At 43.0% G+C, this 21,479-nt stretch overlaps 3 protein-coding genes across 4 annotated transcripts; all 3 read right to left on the reverse strand.

Moving 5' to 3' along the window:
- Window positions 1-3,518: 3,518 nt before the first annotated feature.
- On the reverse strand, window positions 3,519-5,743 carry sptssa (serine palmitoyltransferase, small subunit A). Its single transcript, XM_084439203.1, has 2 exons — window positions 5,591-5,743; window positions 3,519-4,337 (listed from the first exon to the last, which is right to left on the reverse strand). Exons 1-2 carry the CDS (start codon window positions 5,691-5,693, stop codon window positions 4,234-4,236), a joined length of 207 nt encoding a protein of 68 aa, XP_084295329.1. The 5' UTR covers window positions 5,694-5,743; the 3' UTR covers window positions 3,519-4,233.
- Window positions 5,744-6,184: 441 nt separating this feature from the next.
- eapp (e2f-associated phosphoprotein) lies at window positions 6,185-10,426 on the reverse strand. 2 transcript variants are annotated; one of them, XM_084438691.1, is made up of 6 exons: window positions 10,291-10,426; window positions 9,781-9,962; window positions 9,424-9,531; window positions 7,726-7,840; window positions 7,022-7,147; window positions 6,185-6,871 (listed from the first exon to the last, which is right to left on the reverse strand). In XM_084438691.1, the coding sequence occupies exons 1-6, from the start codon at window positions 10,365-10,367 to the stop codon at window positions 6,559-6,561; spliced, it is 921 nt and encodes a 306-aa protein (XP_084294817.1). In that variant the 5' UTR covers window positions 10,368-10,426; the 3' UTR covers window positions 6,185-6,558. The 2 variants fall into 2 exon arrangements, with proteins under 2 accessions (XP_084294817.1, XP_084294816.1); XM_084438690.1 differs by having other exon boundaries at window positions 9,418-9,531.
- A 226-nt stretch (window positions 10,427-10,652) lies between these two features.
- On the reverse strand, window positions 10,653-20,845 carry snx6 (sorting nexin 6). Its single transcript, XM_084437920.1, has 14 exons — window positions 20,836-20,845; window positions 20,651-20,701; window positions 19,683-19,787; window positions 18,930-19,040; window positions 18,473-18,594; window positions 17,787-17,910; window positions 17,203-17,298; window positions 16,830-16,935; window positions 15,628-15,703; window positions 15,486-15,525; window positions 15,113-15,199; window positions 14,386-14,545; window positions 13,778-13,863; window positions 10,653-11,865 (listed from the first exon to the last, which is right to left on the reverse strand). Exons 1-14 carry the CDS (start codon window positions 20,839-20,841, stop codon window positions 11,812-11,814), a joined length of 1,224 nt encoding a protein of 407 aa, XP_084294046.1. The 5' UTR covers window positions 20,842-20,845; the 3' UTR covers window positions 10,653-11,811.
- Between the last annotated feature and the right edge of the window lie 634 nt (window positions 20,846-21,479).

Genomic DNA, 21,479 nt, shown 5'->3' on the forward strand with positions numbered 1-21,479 from the left:
AAGCTATAGCTAAATATGAATATGGGTGACGGCTATCTGCTGGCTAGCGCCAGCTAGCATTAGCTAGGTACAGCTAGCTAGCATTATCTAGCTACCCACCTCCCTGCCAAGCAAACCGGGTCGTAGCTAGCTACGTTTGAGCTAGCTAGCGTTAACACTGTTTGTCTAGGCCAGCCAGATAACGTCAGTACTAGTAGTGCTAACGTTAGCACGTTAGCTTGGCAATTAGCACTAGCGCTATTACTGACGTTATCTATTCTGGCCTAGCCTAGCAGTGTTGCTGCTGCTGGGCTACTTAACGTTATATCTTAATAAAAAAAGAGGAGCAGGCTAACGTTAGCTGTGTGTGGCCATGGTCCAAAATTAACCCTAGCCATTTACTAGCCAATGGCTGGCTGCTAAAAATCTATTGGTAATGGATAATTTACCAGCCAGTTGACTGGTAAGCCTAGCTCCTTTCAGGACTGTTGGGGCTAGGTGAAAAAAGTTCGTTTTGGACCCTTCTAGTACATTACTACTGTTATGCACACACTATAATATTGATTGAGGATCACATGTGAGACCAAGATAACATGCTAAATAATAATAAGAGCAAATTGGACACAGACACTGTCATTGACAAAGTGTCAGAGAAGAGTGAGCTACTGAGGAAACTCATAGTAAGTTGATATGAAATTGTTGTTATTATTATAAAATTATTCATAATAATGTAGCAGCTTTTTAGACTGAAGATGGTGTGATCGTGTGACTCATTATTACCCCCCCTCCCCTGTCTCTCAAACGATGCCCGGCCCTAACTTGTGTGGTTCATTGTCCATTGTTGATGAGGGTATTCAGAGGGCCATGCAGCCTTTTCCACTAAGTAAGTATACAATACATGCAACTATGTTTTTATATTTTCTAGAATCTGTCATTTAATCATTTATAATTTAAAAATGATCATTGATCATGTCTCATCTCTCTCTCACCCCCCCCCCCCCCCCTCTCTCTGTCAGGATATTATTGTTGAGGGTATCCAGAGGGTCATGCAGCCTTTTCCAGTAAAGATAAAGGTATTATGATCATGTAATTACCAGTACTGTGATCAACTCAATTATAATGTCTCTTCTCTCTGTCTCCCCTTTTCTCCCTCTCTATCAAAGGTTGCCCTCATTTGTTTGAAAAGAAGCACTTTGCTTTTAACTGGAGTGGACTTCACAGGCATCCTTTTTTATGTAAGTAGTGAGTTTACAATCTATGCAACTGCTTACATTTTCTAGAAGATATTGTTACTATCTGAATCTATAGTTTATCTCACTTATCGTGTCTCATCTCTCTTCCTCCCTCTTTCTCACTCAGGATGCCATTGTTGATGAGGGTATTCAGAGGTCCATGCAGCCTTTTTCCAGTAAGTAAGTATAGGCCTACAATTCATGCAACTCTGATCATCTGAATCTGTCATGTAATCATGTATGACTTATCATTGATCATGTCTCATCTCTCCCTCTCTCTCTCTCTCTCCCCCCCTCTCTCTCTCTATCTCTCTCTTTCTCTCTCTCTCTCTCTCTCTCTCTCTCTCAGGAGATGCCATTATTGTTGAGGGTATCCAGAGGGCCATGCAGCCTTTATTACTAAGTAAGTATCAAATACATGCAACTATCTCTCTACATTGTTCTCAATTGAAGATACTGGACCAGTACTGTGATAATTTAACTCCATCAATTATCATTCTCACCTTTCTCTCTTTGTCTCTCCCTCTCACTCTTTTAAAGGTTGCCTTGTTTGAGGAGGAGATCTTTTCAGCCCAGTGGAGTTCACAGGCAACATTTTGAGTTACTTGTATACTTTGTACATATATTTCTATACTTACATTTGAATAATAATAATAATAATAATTTAATAAATTATTTGAAATTATACTTTGACTTCTATCAGAGCTTTTTCTTTGACAATTTCTTGTACTTCTACTGTAACTGTTACTTGAGTATGGAGATTGTGTACTCCACGGCCACGTCTGACCACCAGGGAGTCAAGAGTGAGTGAGTACACTCGTCCATTTGCACTGGTACACTTGTCCACGGAACTTACTCATCTTTGTAGTGGTTTGGGGAAATAGTACGGTGGTATTGCATATTTAAAGGGGCCGCAAGGATTTCGTACTGGTGGGTGGTGTCCGACCGATTGTGGTGGGCCGGTCTGGGCCAAAAATGCCAGGGCCGATTTTTTGTCCCAGTCCAGCCCTGTGTCTCAGTAATTACCGATTATATATAGACCCTTTTACTGTTGGTAAATAATTAAGTGTGCGGGCGCATTTTGGCAACCGGTGGGGGCAGGTGGGTAGCCCAGAGAGTGGTCCACAGCCCCTGACCCAATATGACGCGAGGGGGCGGAGTCTTGCCACCACGCCACTGTCCACGCCACAGACCCCACAAATCAGCCCCTGAGGGGGCTAGAGAAACACAGTCTTCACCGGCGGGGGCAGGTGGGTGGCCCGGAGAGAGGTACACTGTCCACGACCAGCTCTGACCCGAGGGGGCGGAGTCTCGCCATCACGCCACTGTCCACGTCACGGATCCCACAACTCAGCCCGAGTGGGCTAGAGACCCACGGTCTTCGCCAGTGGGTGCAAGGAGATTGCCCAGAGTTCACTGTACTGCGTTCAATCAGCTCTGACCCAAGCGGGCGGAGTCTCGCCACCACGCCACTATCCATGCCATGAACTCCACAACTCCACGGGCTAGAGACACGGTTTTCACCAGTGGGTGTATGGAGATTGCCCGGAAGTAACTGCACTACACCCGAACCGCTCTGACGATCCCACCACGGACCCCATGGCCAATGGGCCTAGGATATAGACAATTAACTACTGGTGGAATGGTGGTGGAGCATCCATCGGGGACCCGCTGTAGGTCCGCTAGCCTTGTGTTATCTGGGTTTATCCCTTACCTTTGTCCAGAAACAGAAGTTGAACCAATTGCAGCAAAATAGCTAACGTTACAGGAATCATCAGTGTAACTGCTTTAGCCACTGACTGCTACCATTAATGTTATGGAAGCTGCTGCTAGTTGCTGTGAGCTCTTGAGCTAACTGGCTATCTCGCTCTTATTGTGCTGGATTAGCATTGGAAGCATTGGAACTGATGCGTCCAGACGACAAGACCTATCTTAATTTATCAGACATTATTTCATGTCATTTCAATTCACAGCTATTTCAGTGGCATGACTAGCTTCCGCCCTACCAGTCCTGAACAGAAACAAGCCAGCCTCGCACATAAGCCAGGCTGGACCTGGCCTGGTTCTTTTGACTAACAGCTGAATGGCAAACCCAATCTTTACTCTGGCATGGTGATTCTTCACCACTTCTCATTATTCATGACAAATACACTTGGCCTTAAGTCTCTTTGTATTGCAATATGCACAGATTAATGAATCAGAAGTGCTTTGTTCGGCAAGGGAAAAAAATAAACAGCTACTACCACCTGCTACCACACAAAGTTTGAAGGTGAAAAATCACAATAGTTTATTCAAACATCAGTCCCATGAAAAATTTCCACAGATGGAAACATAAAAAACATAATTTATGAGATAAGGACTCAAAATAGACATTTTTGGTCAGTTGCCATTACATGACAGTGTATTTAAGGACAGTGTATATGACAGTAAGCTTCATAAAATGCAGTCTTCAACCTTGATATTTCTCAGTTACAAAACAAATAGTATATTCATCCTAACCCAACTTATCTAACTATAAAACTTTACAGATATGTATCCAAGATTATATACACTTGAAGTGAGAAAATACACCATCTGGGGGGAAAAATCTAAACTGCAGAAAGATAGTAGTACAGTAGGCTACTGTATATAATAGCCATATATATATATATATATATATATATATATATATATATATTACATCTATTTAACAAGGATGTATGTGCAAATGAGACCGAACTGTCACATTGTTTGCTGTGCAATACAACATCGTAAGACAAAAATGGTTTTAATGTCCTATAAGAACATCAGACATTCTCTCTCCACTCGGAACCCTCCCGACCCTTCCTTCTTGTTCTAGAACAGTGTTCATGAATCTTTTTCATTCATTCTGTTGTTGTCATTTTGTTGATGGGGTATAGAAGAATAAATAGTCCCCAGGAATGAGGTGGTCTGTCCTCCAGGCCTCAGACAGACGGGTGGAAAGACAGACAGACAGCCACGGGTCAGCCAGATCAGGGCTAGGACACAGACTGGGAGTCCATCATTGGACCATCTTGAAGTAGTGCAGGATGGCCATGATGTGCTGGGGCATGAACACATAGCCAGTGTAAACGGCCATTCCTGCTACAGAGATCAAAAGTGAATCTTAACTATAGTTAAGGAAAAGGTGTTCAGAGAATTCACATAATTTAGGTTGGAAATCAGCACCAATGGTTAGCATGTTTAGGGCAATGAACTCAATCGCCAGATGTTTTATAATGTGATATAGGCTAACGTCTACAATATGGTTACTAGACTCTTTACTGATCGCCAGACTCGATGAACAGGTGCAAAAAGTTATTTACAAGTACACACAAAGCCCATGAGAAGCCAACCATCGGCTAAGGTAGGTAGTGGAAGAGTGTGTGCTAACGCCCACTCTGAGGCGACAGCGTCACCAATTCTTTACTAAAAACGTAAATGTACAAAGCCAGATATTTTTTTGTAATAACACTGTATATTAATGTGTAACTGAAAATGTTCTCTAAACAATTCCGGTATTCAAATTCAACGGTGTTATGTTGTTTTTTTACTGGGTTGCAAACTTTGACAATAGCCCTGCAATTCCTGGCTCAACAGAATGTGTGGCGTACCGACCGCAGCTACCTACCCCACTCAGAATAACGTTGGTACAGTAATATGGAATTCTCATACAATGACGAGGCGTCGCCAAGCAATATTTTCAGGGCGACACTTCACAGAATTCATAGTGATGATTTGTGGTCGTTTTTATATAACTAAATATGCACATAAGATGAAAATATGAAGGTACTCTCTATGATATGTAATTGTAGGAGAGTCGGTTACTTTCCCATTGCAGTTTAAAATGTCGCTAGCACAATCCCAGAAATCATTCTTGTCACTGCGTTTGGGCGTTACGACCAACACTCCCGAGTGCGGGCGTTACTATATACATAAACGCCACCGTTACAGGTGTATTTGAGTGACAAATACACAGTGCACATGCTCCTGAATCTGTTGCTCCATATACATGTCATCGGTTATATTTGGGTAATTTACACACAGATACAGGCCCCTGACAAAACTCCCAACATACTGGCTGGCGTAAAAGCTAGCTACACTAAGTTACCATCTATTTGGCATAAGCAAGAATGGTAGCTACCTAGCAAGGCCCTCCATCTAATTCATCAGCAATCTAGCCAAGAACTAAAGTGAGAGCTACCCTCCGACAGGACCTTGGTTCTTCCCAAGAAGCTAACGACGTTACGTTAGCTAGAAACTGGGTAACTAGGTACATAACGAAGGGAACAGTGGCGGATACTAGCGAGTGGCTAGCTAGCGTAGCATAGCGAACGTTAGGTAGGTTGTGGGAACCGTTTTCGAACCAAAAAGGATACTGAAGATCGTTCGCTCCCATGGTTCCAGCATATATAAAGCCGTGACGAGCAGGTACTGGTAGTAGAACCAGGATAATTGTTTCCAGGCGTCCCCAAAAGTCATGTTTTTTTTTTTTAAACTTGGGTAGCTAGTGCCAATTCCTGTTAGAGACCGCGGACCATTTCCTGACTGAAATGACGATTTATCACAAGGTCTTTTCCAGCCAATCGCGACTCGTTGCGGAGTGCACGACATAAGAGGAATGTAATTTTATCTTTGTCAAAATAAAAGCCACTTTTGCAATTCGCAATTGTTAAAGTTAGAGAGCCATCATAACATATACATAAACTTGCTTAGTCAGTCTGAACCAGCATTATTTCTTGTAACAAGCCAGGGGAATGGAACAAATGTATTGTAGCTATCCCATTCCTTCTGAATAATTCTCAAACACAATCAAGCAATAACAATAGTTTTAAAACACTAATCAAATAGTGATGATTGTAATAATAAAAGGCCAATTACTACATAAAATAAAAGCAAATTAACATGCATCAGGTATAACTTCAGATTATGCATAAAAATGATAACTACATAAAATAAAAGCACATATCTCCAATGTACACATGCACAAATGACAAAAATGTACAGGCATCTGGGATGACTTCAGAAAATATTTATCAAAAATTATTCCCAATAAGCTGTAGTACACCCATACTCCACCAAACGTATCCAGTACATGTCTGCCAGGGGACATACAACCTATACGTAACAGGTGGGATTCCAGCCACCAACCTTCTGAATGTGAACAGCAACATAGCAACATCTGCCACCAGACCAAAGAGAACCTCCCTGGCTGATCTGTGGGGCCGTATTTGGCCTTTTCTAGCCACAGATAGGCAGGGCTACTCTGGCAGGGCTACTCTGTTGTGAAGTCATTCTAGGCAAATGGTGTACGTCTCTCTCTAGGAACCAGTACCGCCCCGCCCCCTCAGCAGTGACTGGCCAGGATGTTAAAGAAGTGGTAGACCTCATCCTTATCAAACACAGCCACCTCCGTGGAACACTCTGTACACTGGACCGGGTGGTACACCTCCTCTCCATCCATCCCTCTGGGTCCTAGGCCCTCTGATGTCTCTGCTGCTGCTGTTGTTGTTGTAGGTGCTGCTTCCTGTTGTCCTCTCCTCCGCTTCCTATTCTTCTGCTTCCTCTCGTTCTGTGTTTTGTACCTCAGCACTTCCTCCTTGTTCACAGAGCAGTTCATGACGAACATCGCCCTGTACTGCGTTCTGTATTTCTCATGTCTGCGCATGAAAACAAATGACAGAAAAATGTTACACCGTATCGAGATCTGTTCATGGCCAAGCCAGCTCCCTTGAGTATTTTTGTTGTGTTATTCTTGTCTAGAGAGTACAGGCTGTCCAGGTGAGTGTCTATAAGAATGCGGTACCTACCTCTGACAGTCCAGACACAGAGTGGTCATGCAGGCGGGGCAGTTGAGGATGGCGTCGCTGCTGGGTAGAGCGTGGGACTGCTGCCCTCTGGAACGAAACCCCTGCTGCCTCCTTTGAGCACTGTAGCTGATCGCAAAAAGAAACACGCATCAGTCAACCCACTCTCTATTTGCTTATAATTATTTGATCTCTTCACATTGCTTGATTCCCAGTGTTCCTACAAACCAAACCAGGGCCAAGTTCAGTACGTGTGAGAACACAAAATAGAAAACCAGTTTGGGTATTGTTATAGGACTTCTATTAAAGCATTTTCATATATCTGCAGAGTGCGACGTGGTGTAGTGAGGTAGGGTCAGTGATATAGGGTCAGTGAGGTGTGGATATAGGGTTAGTAAGGTGTGGATATAGGGTCAGTGAGGTGTGGATATAGGGTCAGTGATGTGAGGGTCAGTGATATAGGATCAGTAAGGTGAGGATATAAGGTCAGTGTGGTGAGGATATAGGGTCAGTAAGGTGAGGATGTAGGGTCAGTGATATAGGGTCAGTGAGGTGAGGATATAGTCAGTGAGGTGAGGATATAGGATCAGTGATGTGAGGATATACTGTACAGTAGGGTCAGTGTGGTGAGGATATAGGGTCAGTGATGTGGTACTGAGGAGTACTGAGGTCCTAGTGTGCTGGGGGTGAGGAGGACGGGCACTTACCTCCTTCTCTTGGCGTCCACCCAGGCCTGGTCCCGGTCGTCCTGGTCCGGGTCGTACAGCAGCTCGTCGTTGGTGGGGACGGAACGCTGCTTCCTCCTCCGGCCCGTAGAGCCACCTGCGGAGAGAACCGGACAGTCAAGGTCAAGTGTCCCATTTCCCTACCTTTCTACCTTAGCTAAGCACTCATCTCCATGGATCTAGATGGACTAGTTCCCCAGATACAGGGCTAGATAAGGGCTAGACCTACTCTATAAAAACACGTCAATGGAGATTCTCCATTGAAAGGGCCCCTTAGATCTCGTTGTTGACGTCAGTACTCGAGTAACCATGGCGAGTAATTGTTTCATTATGAAAAAAAAAAAGCTTCGTTATTCATGCACCTGCGCACTGTGTTTTTGGCTACCTGCGTGAGGCTACTCACATCAGTCGCAACATGTCTGCTGCTCGTAAAAGTACAGTCTGGAAATACTTTGAGAAAGAAGGGGAAAACAGTGTGCAGTGCAAAATCTGCAATGTGAAACTTGCTTATCATAAGCAAACCAACTCAATGCTCAACCACATGCGGTTAAAGCACAACGAAACAATGAATGAGACGACTGTACAACAACCCCGAATCACATGATTTGCTAGCCCGGCTAGCTCACGACGATGCAACGCCAAACGAACGGAAAAGATAAGTTAAAGTATGTCCGCTGTGACGTTTGTTCTTTAATAAATGCAATTGGATTGAATGGCTTAAATTGTTGGTTGTTTATTCATATGCAAATTCGGTATAACGAAATACGTCGGGATAATTTCTAAACAGTCGGGCACGTTTACTTAATCGGGCACATAGCCTACTGTAGGCCTACATCGATGGCTCGTTCATTATGAATATAGAGTACTCGGGTATTACAATAACTGAAAATGCCCATCCCTACTTAGATCTGGACTAGGTTTTTCCTCCCCCTTTTTCTGATTTTATCTGAATCAGATTTCTAATAATTTTGTTCTACCCAATTTTCACCCAGTTTGGTAGCCAATCACATCCAACCTACTGTCCCAATTATCCCCTGTTGCTGCTGTGTAGGGTTCGTCACACAACCCCACGGTCAGCGATTTGGAAAAGAGAGCCAGCTACCTGACTCTCTCAAGCCTGTGACCGTGACTCAAACACCAGACCGGGTCACCGTAGAGGAGCGGAACCTTGCGCAAAAATTAAAACAACCACCCTGCGGCAGCCCAGTATGCCACTCCCCCTGTGGGATCCGGACACGTTCAGGTCTGGCGAAACCAGTGTGGGGCAGCTGTAGCTCAGTTGGTAGAGCGGGTCATACAGTGATCGAAGGGTCAGTGGTTCGAATCCCAGCTCCAACTGTCCACATGTCGAAGTGTCCTTGAGCAAGACACCTAACCCCAAATTGCTCCCAATGAGCAGGTTAGCACCTTGCATGGCAGCTACCGCCATTGGTGTGTGAATGTGTGTGTGAATGGGTGAATGAGACGCCATTGTAAAGTGCTTTGAGTGCCGCTAAGGTGGAAAAGCGCTATATAAGTGCAGTCCATTTACCATTTACCAGTGCGTGGACCCCGTTCCCCTGTGGGCAGCTATACCGGAGCCTGATGCTTAAGACCGGTTTACTGTGCATGGGGAAATGACCCTAAAGGTTTCAGATTAGTGTTCATGGGGTTGTGAATATTAGTAGTACACACACTTACTTGGTGTGTCCTCCTCCTCGGAGTCAGAGTCAAAGTAGATATCGTCGTACATCTGAGGTTGAGGTAACCCCGGAGTGGTAGTGTTGGCATTGGTTCCCGAACTCTCCCCTGCAACACCAACAGGAAGAATCAATCATTAATATGACTTTTCTTTTGGTCCGATACCGAGCTATTATGCATTGGAACAGCAGAGATGACATCTCCTGGCATCCAATGGTTCAGGACTAGCCCCAAGCCAGAAGGTATTATATATAGTAAAAGTAGCCCGAGAGTAAAGCCTCTGCACGTGGGGCTAGAGAGGAAGGAGATGACACAAGTCTAGTTCCAAAACACCAGCTGACTCTGCCACACACACACCTGATGCCGAGGGTGCCCAGACGACCTCCAAAGACTTGACAGTGGAACTGAGCTCGGCCTCCATCTCCTTCTCAAACTCATCCTCGCTGGACGACTCGCTCTCCCCCGTAAGGTACTCTCTGATCAGCTTCCGCTTCTGGTCCGGCGTCCCGTTCAGGAGCACGTCCAGCTCATCCTCGGAGCTGCAGCGCAGGGGAGTGAAGCACACCATGTCAGGGAGAGGCGAGCGTTAGCTAGACGAGAAAACAATGTTTGGGCAGGTGTTTCTTTTGAATAAGACACTGGTTTTGAGAAAGATGATAATGTGACTAGCGGTAGCAGACCATCAGAATACATAGCCTACATGTCTGGCTAGATAGCTATGTCATACTCAACAACCCTCTAGTTAGCTAACAGGTGTCTTGTTTACAATTGTAGCCAATTCTAGGTTACAATATTATTAGCTAGCTTAGCTAACTAACCAGGTGGTGTTGGCGCCAAATCTGGCAGACATTAAGTAGTTATTATTACCTGCTAGCTCTCTCCTCATCACTTGGCTCCTCTATCTCATAGGAATCATATTCCTCCGGCTTGTTCAATCTATTCATTTCCAAAACTGGTTAAACTAAACAGCTAGCTAACTTAACTGCAATGCGCAGTGTAGTACGAACGCCCGGAAGTCGTAATATTTCGTGTTTCCGGAGAAAGGGGTTTCAATATAAAGGTTTTCAGAAGTGTTCAGAAAAGAGGTAGGGTAGTTTATAGTGACCGAGACCTCTTGAAGGCTAACCTGGATACGTATATCACTGCTGATTCATACAGGCCTGTGGATTCACTCATACCACTCTCAGACAATTATGGACACAATGAGAATATCTTAAGAAAAGTGGCCATCGTCTTTTTATTCAACCTTAATATGAACAATCAAGTTAATTTAGGGATCATGTTATCATGATACTGGTTAATTTCCATTACTTTGCCTTTAGTGTCATTCCATGGATTTCAAGGGCACAGAAATGGCTAAATGCAGTAAGGTTGGAACTGGAAAGGGAGGTACAACTAGTGGGACAACAAATATCATTTGATTCAACTTCTCACATCAGATTAAATGTGTTGAAGACCAATCTGAGGTAAACAGTATCATAATGTTAATTTTATAATCATTTTTGTTACCATTATTTCATTATCATTACCGTTTATGTCAGCATTTCTCCATCTTCAAAAATGGAAGCTTTGGTCACATTGAGTGAAAAAACATTCATATACAGTGCACTTAAAAAAAAAAACTGGGGGGAAAAACAAAAACATATATCCTTTAATGTATTTTCTATACAATACTTGATAAGATTCATCTACATTAAGGCAAACATACTGAAGCATTATTTATTTGGAATGAAAAAAGAACAGAATATGTATGAAATTAACTCTGGAAAAAAAAGTATAAAGTCTTAGTCATTATTTACTATGATCGTTAGCAGTACAGAAAGAACTTATACGACATGTACAAGGCTTGTTTTTAGTGACAATACACTTTAATTATCGTAACAATCAGCTCAACTTCAACAAAGTAACTGAGCAGCTTCACAGAAAAAAAAAGTTTACTGACACCAACGGCCCTCGAGATTACACAATGTAACAGAACAATGAATAACCATGATGATAAGAGAGATCTGAACAAACATGGGACAGACAGACATGATATAGAGCATGGAGAGGTAACTACGGCAACCCTGCACGGATATCGATGACTGGTTGTTAAACGATTTTTTTTTTTAAACATAGCAGACGTGAGTAGATGATGTTCTAGGTTCTTGTGCTGTGTGGACGTAGCAGGTCTCCCGTGTCGCGCAGTGACTTCCTCCGGGTGAAGAAGGGGGGGGGGGGGGGGGCGGTGTCTCCCTGGTAGTGATGATGACTACAGACATCCTTAAAAACAAACTGACCCTGGAATCTGGTGTGCTCACTCTGCTCCGCTGTCTTCACAAAGAAGAGAAGAGCAGAGCAGACGCCAGCAGAGCAAGCCCTGGACAGTCGAACCCTGTGTCTGGAGGCTTAGGTGTCTCCCTTTAGCACACCGAGACAGCTCTGCAACAACTGTAGATTACCCTGTGGAGGAATAGGGGGAGGAGGAGAGGAAAAGGAGAGAGAGAGATGCAGAACAAGAGAGGGAGAGAGAGAGAGAGAGAGAGAGAATGTATTGTCACATGCAGAGCCTCCCTATGCCCTCCCTGCCCTCTAGGATAATTTAAGAGTGCCACAGCAGTTACACCAGTATTAGTTATGATTATTATTTTGGAAAGCCCATATTTGTATATTATAGATGTTATTAGTGGGGTCAGGGGTCAGAAATTATCATTAACAACGGGTGCAATGCTGATGACATTGGGGCCGTCTGCCCTTGGCGCGAGAGGCTATTTCTTTAAAGGAAAGCAGAGAACACACGAGAACGCACACACGGGTGAGAAGGCTTGGACGCCTTGAGAACGCCATTCTGGACCAGAGTTGGCCAGTGAGACCTCTTGGCAAGGCTCCGACCCGGTTCAAGGAACGGAAACGAAAACCGAAAACGAACGGTATTTTATGAGGAACAGAAACAGGAACGAAATGGTCTTTAATTGTTCCAGAGCAGAAACGTTAATTTGAAATCTTTAAAACCAGTTAATAACGTTATTTTTTTGTTCTTTGTAGTAGGCCTATATAACTTAAAAACAATTTTTAAAAAGAAGAAAAAAAAAAAGAAGAGCCTTTTATGGCCGTATAAGCTAAATTAAATGTATTAAATTTGTAGCCTACATCTTGTCCTGTTTTTGTAATGTAGCCTAGGCCCCTAAATCTGTTATTTCACAGTCGCTTGCTTAGTGAAATGAAGAGATTTAGATATTACAACAACACACCATAGCCTAGTTCAGACGTTTATGGTATGGTAAGAGATTATTAGCGTGTGGATACAGTCGTAGCCTATACCATATAGGCCTAGTGCTGTCTGAATAGGCCACGAGTAGGCCTAACAAAGCGCTCCGTTGAAAGGCTATAACTTCTAGTCAGGTAAGGGCTTTTTATCGGCCTAGTGATCAAGAGATAGGCCTATTAAATGTTTTGCACTAAATTATATTTGCTGTCGTATAGGCATACAAGCAGCAGCAGTCTGGTGGATGTCTCTGAAATGTGTATCGCCACAGAGAATATTTTTGTTTGCTATCTCAACTCAACTCAAATTTTATTTATAGAGCACATTTAAAAACGACTGTTGTCGAGCCAAAGTGCTGTACAGGTAGGTGGCAAGACATAAGTTAATACATAATAAATAAATAACATAAAACATTATAAAACAAAATAAAAACAAACAATAGGCCTACATGCGCAGAATAAAATAGCTTGCAGCAACAGTACAAGAAAATATTTTTTAAAAGGATGATGAGCTATGATGATGACTTATGATAGACCCGCGCATAGTTTATGGTATGGATTAAGGGCATACGGGAATAGGACTAATGTTGCGTATTTCTTGTAAGATTATCAACAAGGCTACACTACAGCACACATCACCAAGGCTAATATTGTTGGCAATAAGGCCACCACAACCCTAGACTTGTTGATTATACCTTACTAGAAATACTGTAGGCCTATAGAGTCTTAATAGGCTAACACCCCCAGAACGGTGAATGGAACATTATTGTTCGTTCTTAAACGGTTCAGGAACGCTATGTTGGTGGCGGAACACAAGAACGGAAACGTTAAATATGCTGGTTCTGCCGGAGCGAACCGATTGAAAAATAATTTCGTTTTTAAGCCCTGCCTCTTGGGGAGTGCATTTGAGGGTGGACCCCTGACTGGGGGGACCCTCACTCTGAGAACGCCTTGGCCGGGTGGCGTGCTGACCGCACGGACGACACACCTCTGCGCTCACACTCCTCCCGTTGAACCACTGGATCGCAGTAAATGAACAACTGGCCGGTGAAGCCTAAACCCTTATCAGAGCTCTATAAAGACAGAAAATGTACCTTATCAGAAAATTTACCTTAGCATGTTTGAGTTCCAGCTCAGCCAGTTCCACCAAGTTCTTCCTGAAGGCAGCTACTCGTCTCGTCTTGAAGTCTATGAGCTCTGTGAATAAAAAAAGGAAGTGTTTGGGTAAGGATGTCTGATAAAGACTTGTCATGGATTGTAATAATGTACCCAAGAGTGCGATAAATCAAATTAAGTTGAATAAAAATGTAACTCTGTCTTAATCTAAGACTTTAATAGTCGACCACAAAGTGCACTCAACAGTGATACAGCACAGAGTCCCAATTCATTCCAAGCATACAGAATTCTTATACAGGTTTGTCACCATTATGGGTTTGAAACTATTCCTCAGAGCGACCAACAACAAGCAGATAAAGAGTTGTTATTAAGCTCATAATGGGACGAGGGACTTGGGTACAAGGCCTCTACAGTAGTCAAATCAATAGGTGAACCCAAACAATTATCTTTGCACACTCACAGTACTTTTCCATTCAGCAAAATAACACACATAAGCAAAATAAAGCCAGTATGTACACCTTATGTATCATTCTGGACCCAAATTGTAATGAAAATCCGCCAATACCACATATATACCAGATAGACCGCATAAACTAAGAGTACCTTGCTTTGCCGACTCTGATATCTTCTCAAACTTCTGGCAGCAGACCTGTTGGCTGGTCTCAGCATGTAGAACTTCTTTATTCTTGGCTCTGGCTTTGTCCAGGGCCTTGTTGGCGTTCTCATAGTCCACCAGAGCCCGCCCTCGTCTGTACAATAGGTCCTGGAGGAGAACGGAGACAATTAGGCCAATCTAGCTGGTGCACAGTAATGAGCAAACCCATAAAAACATAATACCTAATAAAAAAAACAGTATGCACCTAAAAAACAAGATAACAGTGATGGGATCATGTTTTGTGTCACATGCTTGCACATATTTACATAAACTGATATTTGAAGGAAGTCATTAAGTTTTTTAGAATCAATATAATAATTCAAAATCTTTGTATTCTAAGTGTTATGCTAGACTTTGCTCCAATTTGACCAATCTTGCTCCAGCAAGAAGCCCATTAGCCCATTTTGCTCCAACAGGCTGTCATCTGTGACCTTCTGACCACGAAAAAAAAATCTGAATTTGCTAGTGCTACCCAAATAGGCTTACGACCTCTCCCAAAAGAGTACAGATGACCAAGTCCTACAAACACAAGTAGTAGAATGTTGAGAGGGCATAGCTCCAGAAGATGAAGACCTGTCCTGGCTATCCCTCATAGCTGACAGGCTGGTCGGGTTCTCACTAGGTCCTGACAGGGGTTAGCAGGGTGAGGCTCCAAAGCTGTTTGTAGCCAGGTACCTTAGCAGCTTGTGACTCCCGGAGGTAGTACTTCAGTAAGTCTGCCAGTTTCAGGTCCTCATCTGCAGCCACCCGAGCCTCGATTTTCTACAGACGAACGGAAAAACACTTCAGAGACGTTCCAGTGGAGCAGAATGAACCTGGCCACCCAGCAGGCCAGTCCATCATGGTAGACCTGAACCTTGTCAAACATGATAGCACTCGGAAAGATCTCACTGGGCAAGCAACGTGGTCACGGTCTCCCTGATGACCAGTGATAATACTGAACCTGAATCCCAGACTTGCATCATCAAAGTCTAAGGCTGTTGAATTTTTGAAGCGCATGCTGCCCTGCTGGCCATCAAACAGCATGAATAAATTGCCTTAAACTTACCCTAGTTTTCTCAAAGAGCTCAGAGACTTTCAGGAAGAACCTGGAAAAAATGTGTTTCATTTCAATAGCGAGCAATAGCCCACTAGCAAACAGTATGTACAGAGAAAGACAATATTAAATGTGTGAGGCAGTTGTTTCATACTTGCAGACGTCTGTGGAGTCCTGGGTTCCTAGGGTGTACAATGTGGAGGCAATTCTATTGATATCATCTGCAGCACCTGCAACAGAACACACACACACACCTTGTATTTCAGGTACCAGCTTGAGCTACATAGAACGCAAAGATACACACGCAAACACACTCGCATGTCAACACACACAAACAATATTTCAAAGAATGCATCAATACAATTCCAATACAAGTGCGTTCACCCAATGATAAAGGATTTGTAGGACACTGTCAAATTGAGAACCATTATGAATCCCAATAGAGTATCATGTTTTAATGTTGAGGAAAGTGCTAACAGTATGTCAGAAAGACACAGGAGCTCCTAGCAGAACCTCAGGACAGGACAGGGCGGGGCACCACACCCCAGGGGAATGTCGGGCGGCTGGGCAAATCTCTGCCTAGTGATGACATCACCATCTTCTGGATCTCATACAAATGGTCAGCTTGAGGAGTTGAGAAGGCAGAGTGGTTCTCCATCACTGTGCTGGCCGGAGCCTTATCAATCAATTAATCAAATCACAGTTATCTGATTGGAGCCTAGTCATGTAATAACCAAACTATGTGCTTCATAAATGGATGTCAAGTTTGAAACAGAGTCGGCCGTCATTCCCAACAATTTAACTGACCGGACATGTGTAAACATTCAACTCACCCATTTCCACATTTGTCAGCGAATCAATATGAAACAAAGAGTAGACGTAAAATACAACGCACAGCACAGGGACAAACACACAAAAATGGTTTCCAGCAACATTAAAACATGATACCACAGCATCCCGACTGGCTAGTTCATCACTTCATCAACACACCACTGCAGTTGTACTTCTACCTGGAGAGGCCACCTATAGATGGTATATATGCTTAATGCTTAATGACCCTCATACGTACATTACCGTAACCCTATCTTAATCAAATATTGCTTCATATCAACATTGTGGCAGTTGACAGTTTGAGGAACATGTAGACCTGTACATCTATAGGGGGCCAAATAAAACTAGTTTTTTTCACTGCTAAATCCACATTCAATACAATTTTGATTGACTGATAAAAATCTCGGAACTGATTAAAAACTGAATGAATTGACTAAAAGCTTGGAATCCATGTGAGTAACTGATTTTCAGAGGAAAGGCCTTACCTATCTGGTGTCAGAAGGGACAAGAGGAGAAGAGACTTACTTTTGTGAGACCTGATCATTCTATCAGATTTGGTGGAGGCATCTTTGACACGATTATGGTATTCTAAAAGGAATGTCTTCTCATGCTCAAAGAAATCATCTACATCCTGAAATCAAAAAGACAAACATGTCAAACGTCATGCACACACCACCGTCCTCAAACCCACTCTAGGAAGAACCAGAGGGAATATTAACAACAACATTTATAATAAAGTTAAATACTATGAAACAAACAAATATGCAGTCTCAGGTTTTGTCAAAATGTAGAATACTCTTCCATCACTATTCCATCGAACTGTCCTTCCAAAGCCAAATTTAAACAAACTTTATTAATATCCAGAATAAGACCACATTGTTCGGGTCCAGATTCGTACCTTCACTCCGGCCACTAACACGCCGTCGGCAGACTTCACCACGTTCTTGAAGAAATCCTCCAGCTTCTCTTTCTTGTTCTTGCCTCGTACACTCAGCTGTGAAAGGACAGGACAGCCCATGTTAGGACAAATGCACAATAGGTTCATAGATGACAGAAAACCACAGCTTTCAGGAAAACAGGCATAAAGTAAACTATGTAGCCATGTCACGCTCTCGAAATCAAAGGTTCTTCTCACCTAACAACCAAAGAAGATTATAAACGTCATATTGTTGGCTGTACTGTAGGCATCGGAAGATGTTTATGTCTGTTCCAAAGGACAAATACATAAAACTAGATTGAAATGTTGAAACCATAATCTATAGTTGGTGGAACAGCACCACGGGGCCCTGGCTAGCTAGCTCTGAGTTAGCTCAGTTTGCTATAATAGCTTCCTGAACTAAAACATATATACCTGGAATCCAGGTGCATTGTTGTCATTGGTCTGTAGTTGTTGCACTCATACAGTACAAATGGCTTTGGATTATGACTTTAAGAATAAGAATAGAGATAATCTTCCATGTATCTGATCCCAACGTCACTCACGTCCTGGTTGTACTCCAGAAAGACGTGGAAGTTGAGGTCTTTCCTGAGGACAGGATGTGCAGCCACGCGACACAGGAAGACTTCATGCATCGCCACGGTCTTCTTGAAGATGGCCAAATACTCCCTGAAACACACACACACACACACACACACACACACACACACACACACACACACACACACACACACACACACACACACACACACACACACACACACACACACACACACACACACACACACACACACACACACACACACACGACATTGTTAACCACACCACAAAAGCACCCAAAGAAAACCCACTGTTTTGAAACACAACTGAGTGTCAGAGCCCATGGGCTGCTTTTAAATCATTATACTGTGTATCATGCCTCTGTGTGGATGTTTCAGAGTACAATGCTCATTCTGTGCTATATTAGAGTTCCTGGTACTGTGTTCCTATGTCAGGGCCAAGGATAATAGCAGGTTGTAAAAGGGGATGTTGACAAACCACAACAGTTGTGAGTGAGAAACCACAGTGGAAACTGAAAATGAGACTTTACTGTTATTCACAGCAGTTTCTTTTAACGCACAGTACCATGATGTGCCGGGTGTAGACCAATATGTTTTTCATTTGTCCTTTATATTAAATTGGTTAATGAGCCAATAAATAAAATTGATTAATCAATCAATCAGCCACTTACGCCTCGAGTTCCTGCTTCATCTTAGTGAACTCTTCCTTGGTCATGGAGCCCTCTCCCTCTCCCAGCTTCTGCAGCTTCTCCCTGGAGGCGTCAAAGTCGGGCCGGGGAGGGGCTGGGGGGATCTGCAGGACAGAGGCGGTCACTCTATCTATCAATCTATCTATCTGTCTACATAATGTTGGCTGACATAGAGAGGACAGGGTTCTGGGAGCAATGCCGCTTCTAGTGACAGAGTTTTTACATCAACCGTCAAACTGTTATGTCTGAAATGAACTGATGAATCAATCAATCTATCCATCAATCCATCCAGTGTATTATCTAGTACTTACGATGTAGCCAGAGTATTATCTAGTACTCACGATGTAGCCAGCGTATTATCTACAGTAGTACTCACGATGTAGCCAGTGTATTATCTAGTGTATTATCTAATATTTAAATATTTATTTATAGTACTTACAATGTAGCCAGCGTAGTCCTCGTTCTCCACAAAGGAGTCGTGCAGCCAGATGAACTCCTCATGTTGTCTCACCACAGAGAACTCATTCTGCTTGAAGTTAGGGAGCGTGCTCTGGAGGACACAAACAATAGCAGTCACTGGTCGGGGGGGGGGCACTACAAAACAACTAACACGACTACCACAACAAGAACAAGACAGTGGCCATAAAATAACTTATTTTTGAGATAAACCTAAATCAGCAACTATATATGTGTAATTACACTTTTGTGTTTTATAGACAGTGCATCATTCATTGAATGGTTGTGCACTTCAGTGACAGGTATAAATATCCCTGTGACTGGTGAACAACAGTTGTGAAATCACAAACTAGCATGACAGTTATCCCTAGTTAAGCGTGGAAAGACAATGGTTAACCCTCATCAGCAGTAACTCAGCTCCCCACTTTGCACCTTGACAGACATCCATTCTTTCAGTGAAGGTATTGTTACATGATACAAGCAGAAGTAAAACACTAACTCCACAATCCTGACTTGGATACATTTCGACACTGACATGTAGTAACTGAATGTATTCTCTCTCTTGGTAGAATATCACCATATATTATTAGGCTATAAATAATCCTTGGAGATTCCAATTCAACATTCCAGGATTTCAAAAGCAATCAATTATGGCATTCATCATCACAAACAGCCTATGGTAAAACAGGTGCTTATGTTTGTAGGCGACTGAAACAGGTTAACAGGAAGTTCCTACCTTTGTGTGGACGGTGAACTTCACCTTATCCCGCTCACTCAAAGCATCAGAAATGTCCACTTGAAGCGTTGCATCAGTTTGAAGGTCCACATTGACCGCCCTAGGCTGGAAGGCACAGGAACAGCACGCACCAGGAAGTTAACCTCATCTCTGCAGATAACTAAATTACTGTTTGGCCATTTTACTGATCTTTCCATGTAGGCCTGTTTGCTTGGGTTAGCTTGTGTGTGTGTGTGTGTGTGTGTGTGTGTGTGTGTGTGTGTGTGTGTGTGTGTGTGTGTGTGTGTGTGTGTGTGTGTGAATATGCAAATCAGAGGCATGTGACAGCCGTAATGTAATGACAACTTTCAGCCTCAAATCAGCATCTAATGAACATGAATAAACAGAATATGGAAAAAATGCTGTCTCACTAAGATCTACGCAAAAATACAATCTGATTTTGAGCATACAAATTATTGGGAACAATTTACAGTTATATGGTAATGAACTAGAAAACTGCCCATGTCCTTGCAAGCCACACTGGAGGTAACGTTAGTCAGCTGACCCAGGTAGCTAGTTAGTTAGCCAGCTATCAAGCTCTGGCCAGCTGGCTAGCTAGCTAATAATATTAGTAGCTGGTTATGATATGCCAATGAGATAAATCAATACACTTCTCACCATGCAAAAGGTAACTAGCTAATGGAGTGAAAAAGGGAGCCGCCACTGATGTGAAGTCGACGATTTGTTTATTGACAATGATTGTGGTCAACAACTAGAAGCTGTCTAGCCTGTTAGCTCGCTAGCTGGCTGGTCTAGCAATATTCTACATGTGTATCCATCCACCTGTCAGGCAGCTGTCATATGGTGCGATCAGCCGACCTTAATGTACTGTAACATGCAAGTGACACACACCCAGAATGATCGCAATTGTTTCCAAAAAAAAAATGAAAGAAATTGAAAAAATAAGAGTATGGAGAAAAAAAACTTACTCCTCTGTCCTCCTCGGAGAGGAAATCGGGACCGTCGTCCAGCCCTTCTTGCTGGGTAAACACAAGGACAGCATGCATACAATAACGTTTAACGTGCAACCGATCATGTAGTAATGATAATCCCACATAATCGCATTTACAAAATAGTATGATTTGGGCAGAGAGATTGTGGATATAACACCTACCATCATGGCTGCTACGGGTGGAGTAGTTTACGGCTCCGAGGAAGTCGTGTGACGTGACGGAGTCGACGGGGGGTGGAGCTATCGAGGCTGATCTGATCTGCAGGTTGAGCAGTGAACGCTGTCCCGTCAAAACTCTCCATGTCCATATCATGCCGTCATATCATATCAACCATCTAACCACAGACTCTTTTTTGCCATAGGATTATAGGATTTATAAATTTTCACTGAATATCTGGCCAGTGAGTGTGGATCAAACCCAAGAATTAAAGTACAGGGGTGTCATACAGGCCCCAGTGATCCTGTGACATAGATTAACCTCTCGATTCAGATCTTAAAACCCAGATTTCTCATGAGGATTAGAGAGAGCTGGATTTTGTCACGCCAAAAACACACACCTGGAAGAATATAGAAATGGTTCCACGATCTAATGTGTTGCTGTGTTGTTATGATTCTGTGTTGTGGCCTTCATTGTGTGATGAAAACAGACCTTTTAACAGTGGATGTTATTTTGCATACAGACACCACTTGAGGGCGATAAAGGTATACATATTATCAGAGTCCAAATCTTTCCATTTTCTAGTAAGCTTCCTCGGTCCCTACCCACAGCGCGTCAGTGGATCTGTTGGCACCTAGATACTGTAGGC

Source organism: Borostomias antarcticus, assembly GCF_949987555.1.
Source record: "Borostomias antarcticus genome assembly, chromosome: 5".
In the NCBI taxonomy this organism is placed as follows: Eukaryota; Metazoa; Chordata; class Actinopteri; order Stomiiformes; family Stomiidae; genus Borostomias; species Borostomias antarcticus.

What these genes read in the sequence shown, in the direction of transcription:
- eapp (XM_084438690.1), bottom strand. Translation starts at nt 10,367, where the DNA reads ATGAATAGATTGAACAAGCCGGAGGAATATGATTCCTATGAGATAGAG. An exon ending in GATGAGGAGAGAGCTAGCAG is followed by an intron (nt 9,963 to 10,290) that starts GTAATAATAACT and finishes CCTGCGCTGCAG; the next exon opens with CTCCGAGGATGAGCTGGACG. An exon ending in CTGGGCACCCTCGGCATCAG is followed by an intron (nt 9,532 to 9,780) that starts GTGTGTGTGTGG and finishes TTGGTGTTGCAG; the next exon opens with GGGAGAGTTCGGGAACCAAT.
- snx6 (XM_084437920.1), bottom strand. An exon ending in AGGACTACGCTGGCTACATT is followed by an intron (nt 18,595 to 18,929) that starts GTAAGTACTATA and finishes TCTGTCCTGCAG; the next exon opens with ATCCCCCCAGCCCCTCCCCG. An exon ending in ATCAGAGTCGGCAAAGCAAG is followed by an intron (nt 13,864 to 14,385) that starts GTACTCTTAGTT and finishes TTTTATTCACAG; the next exon opens with AGCTCATAGACTTCAAGACG.
- sptssa (XM_084439203.1), bottom strand. Translation starts at nt 5,693, where the DNA reads ATGACTTTTGGGGACGCCTGGAAACAATTATCCTGGTTCTACTACCAG. An exon ending in ATGGGAGCGAACGATCTTCA is followed by an intron (nt 4,338 to 5,590) that starts GTATCCTTTTTG and finishes ACTATAGTTAAG; the next exon opens with ATTCACTTTTGATCTCTGTA.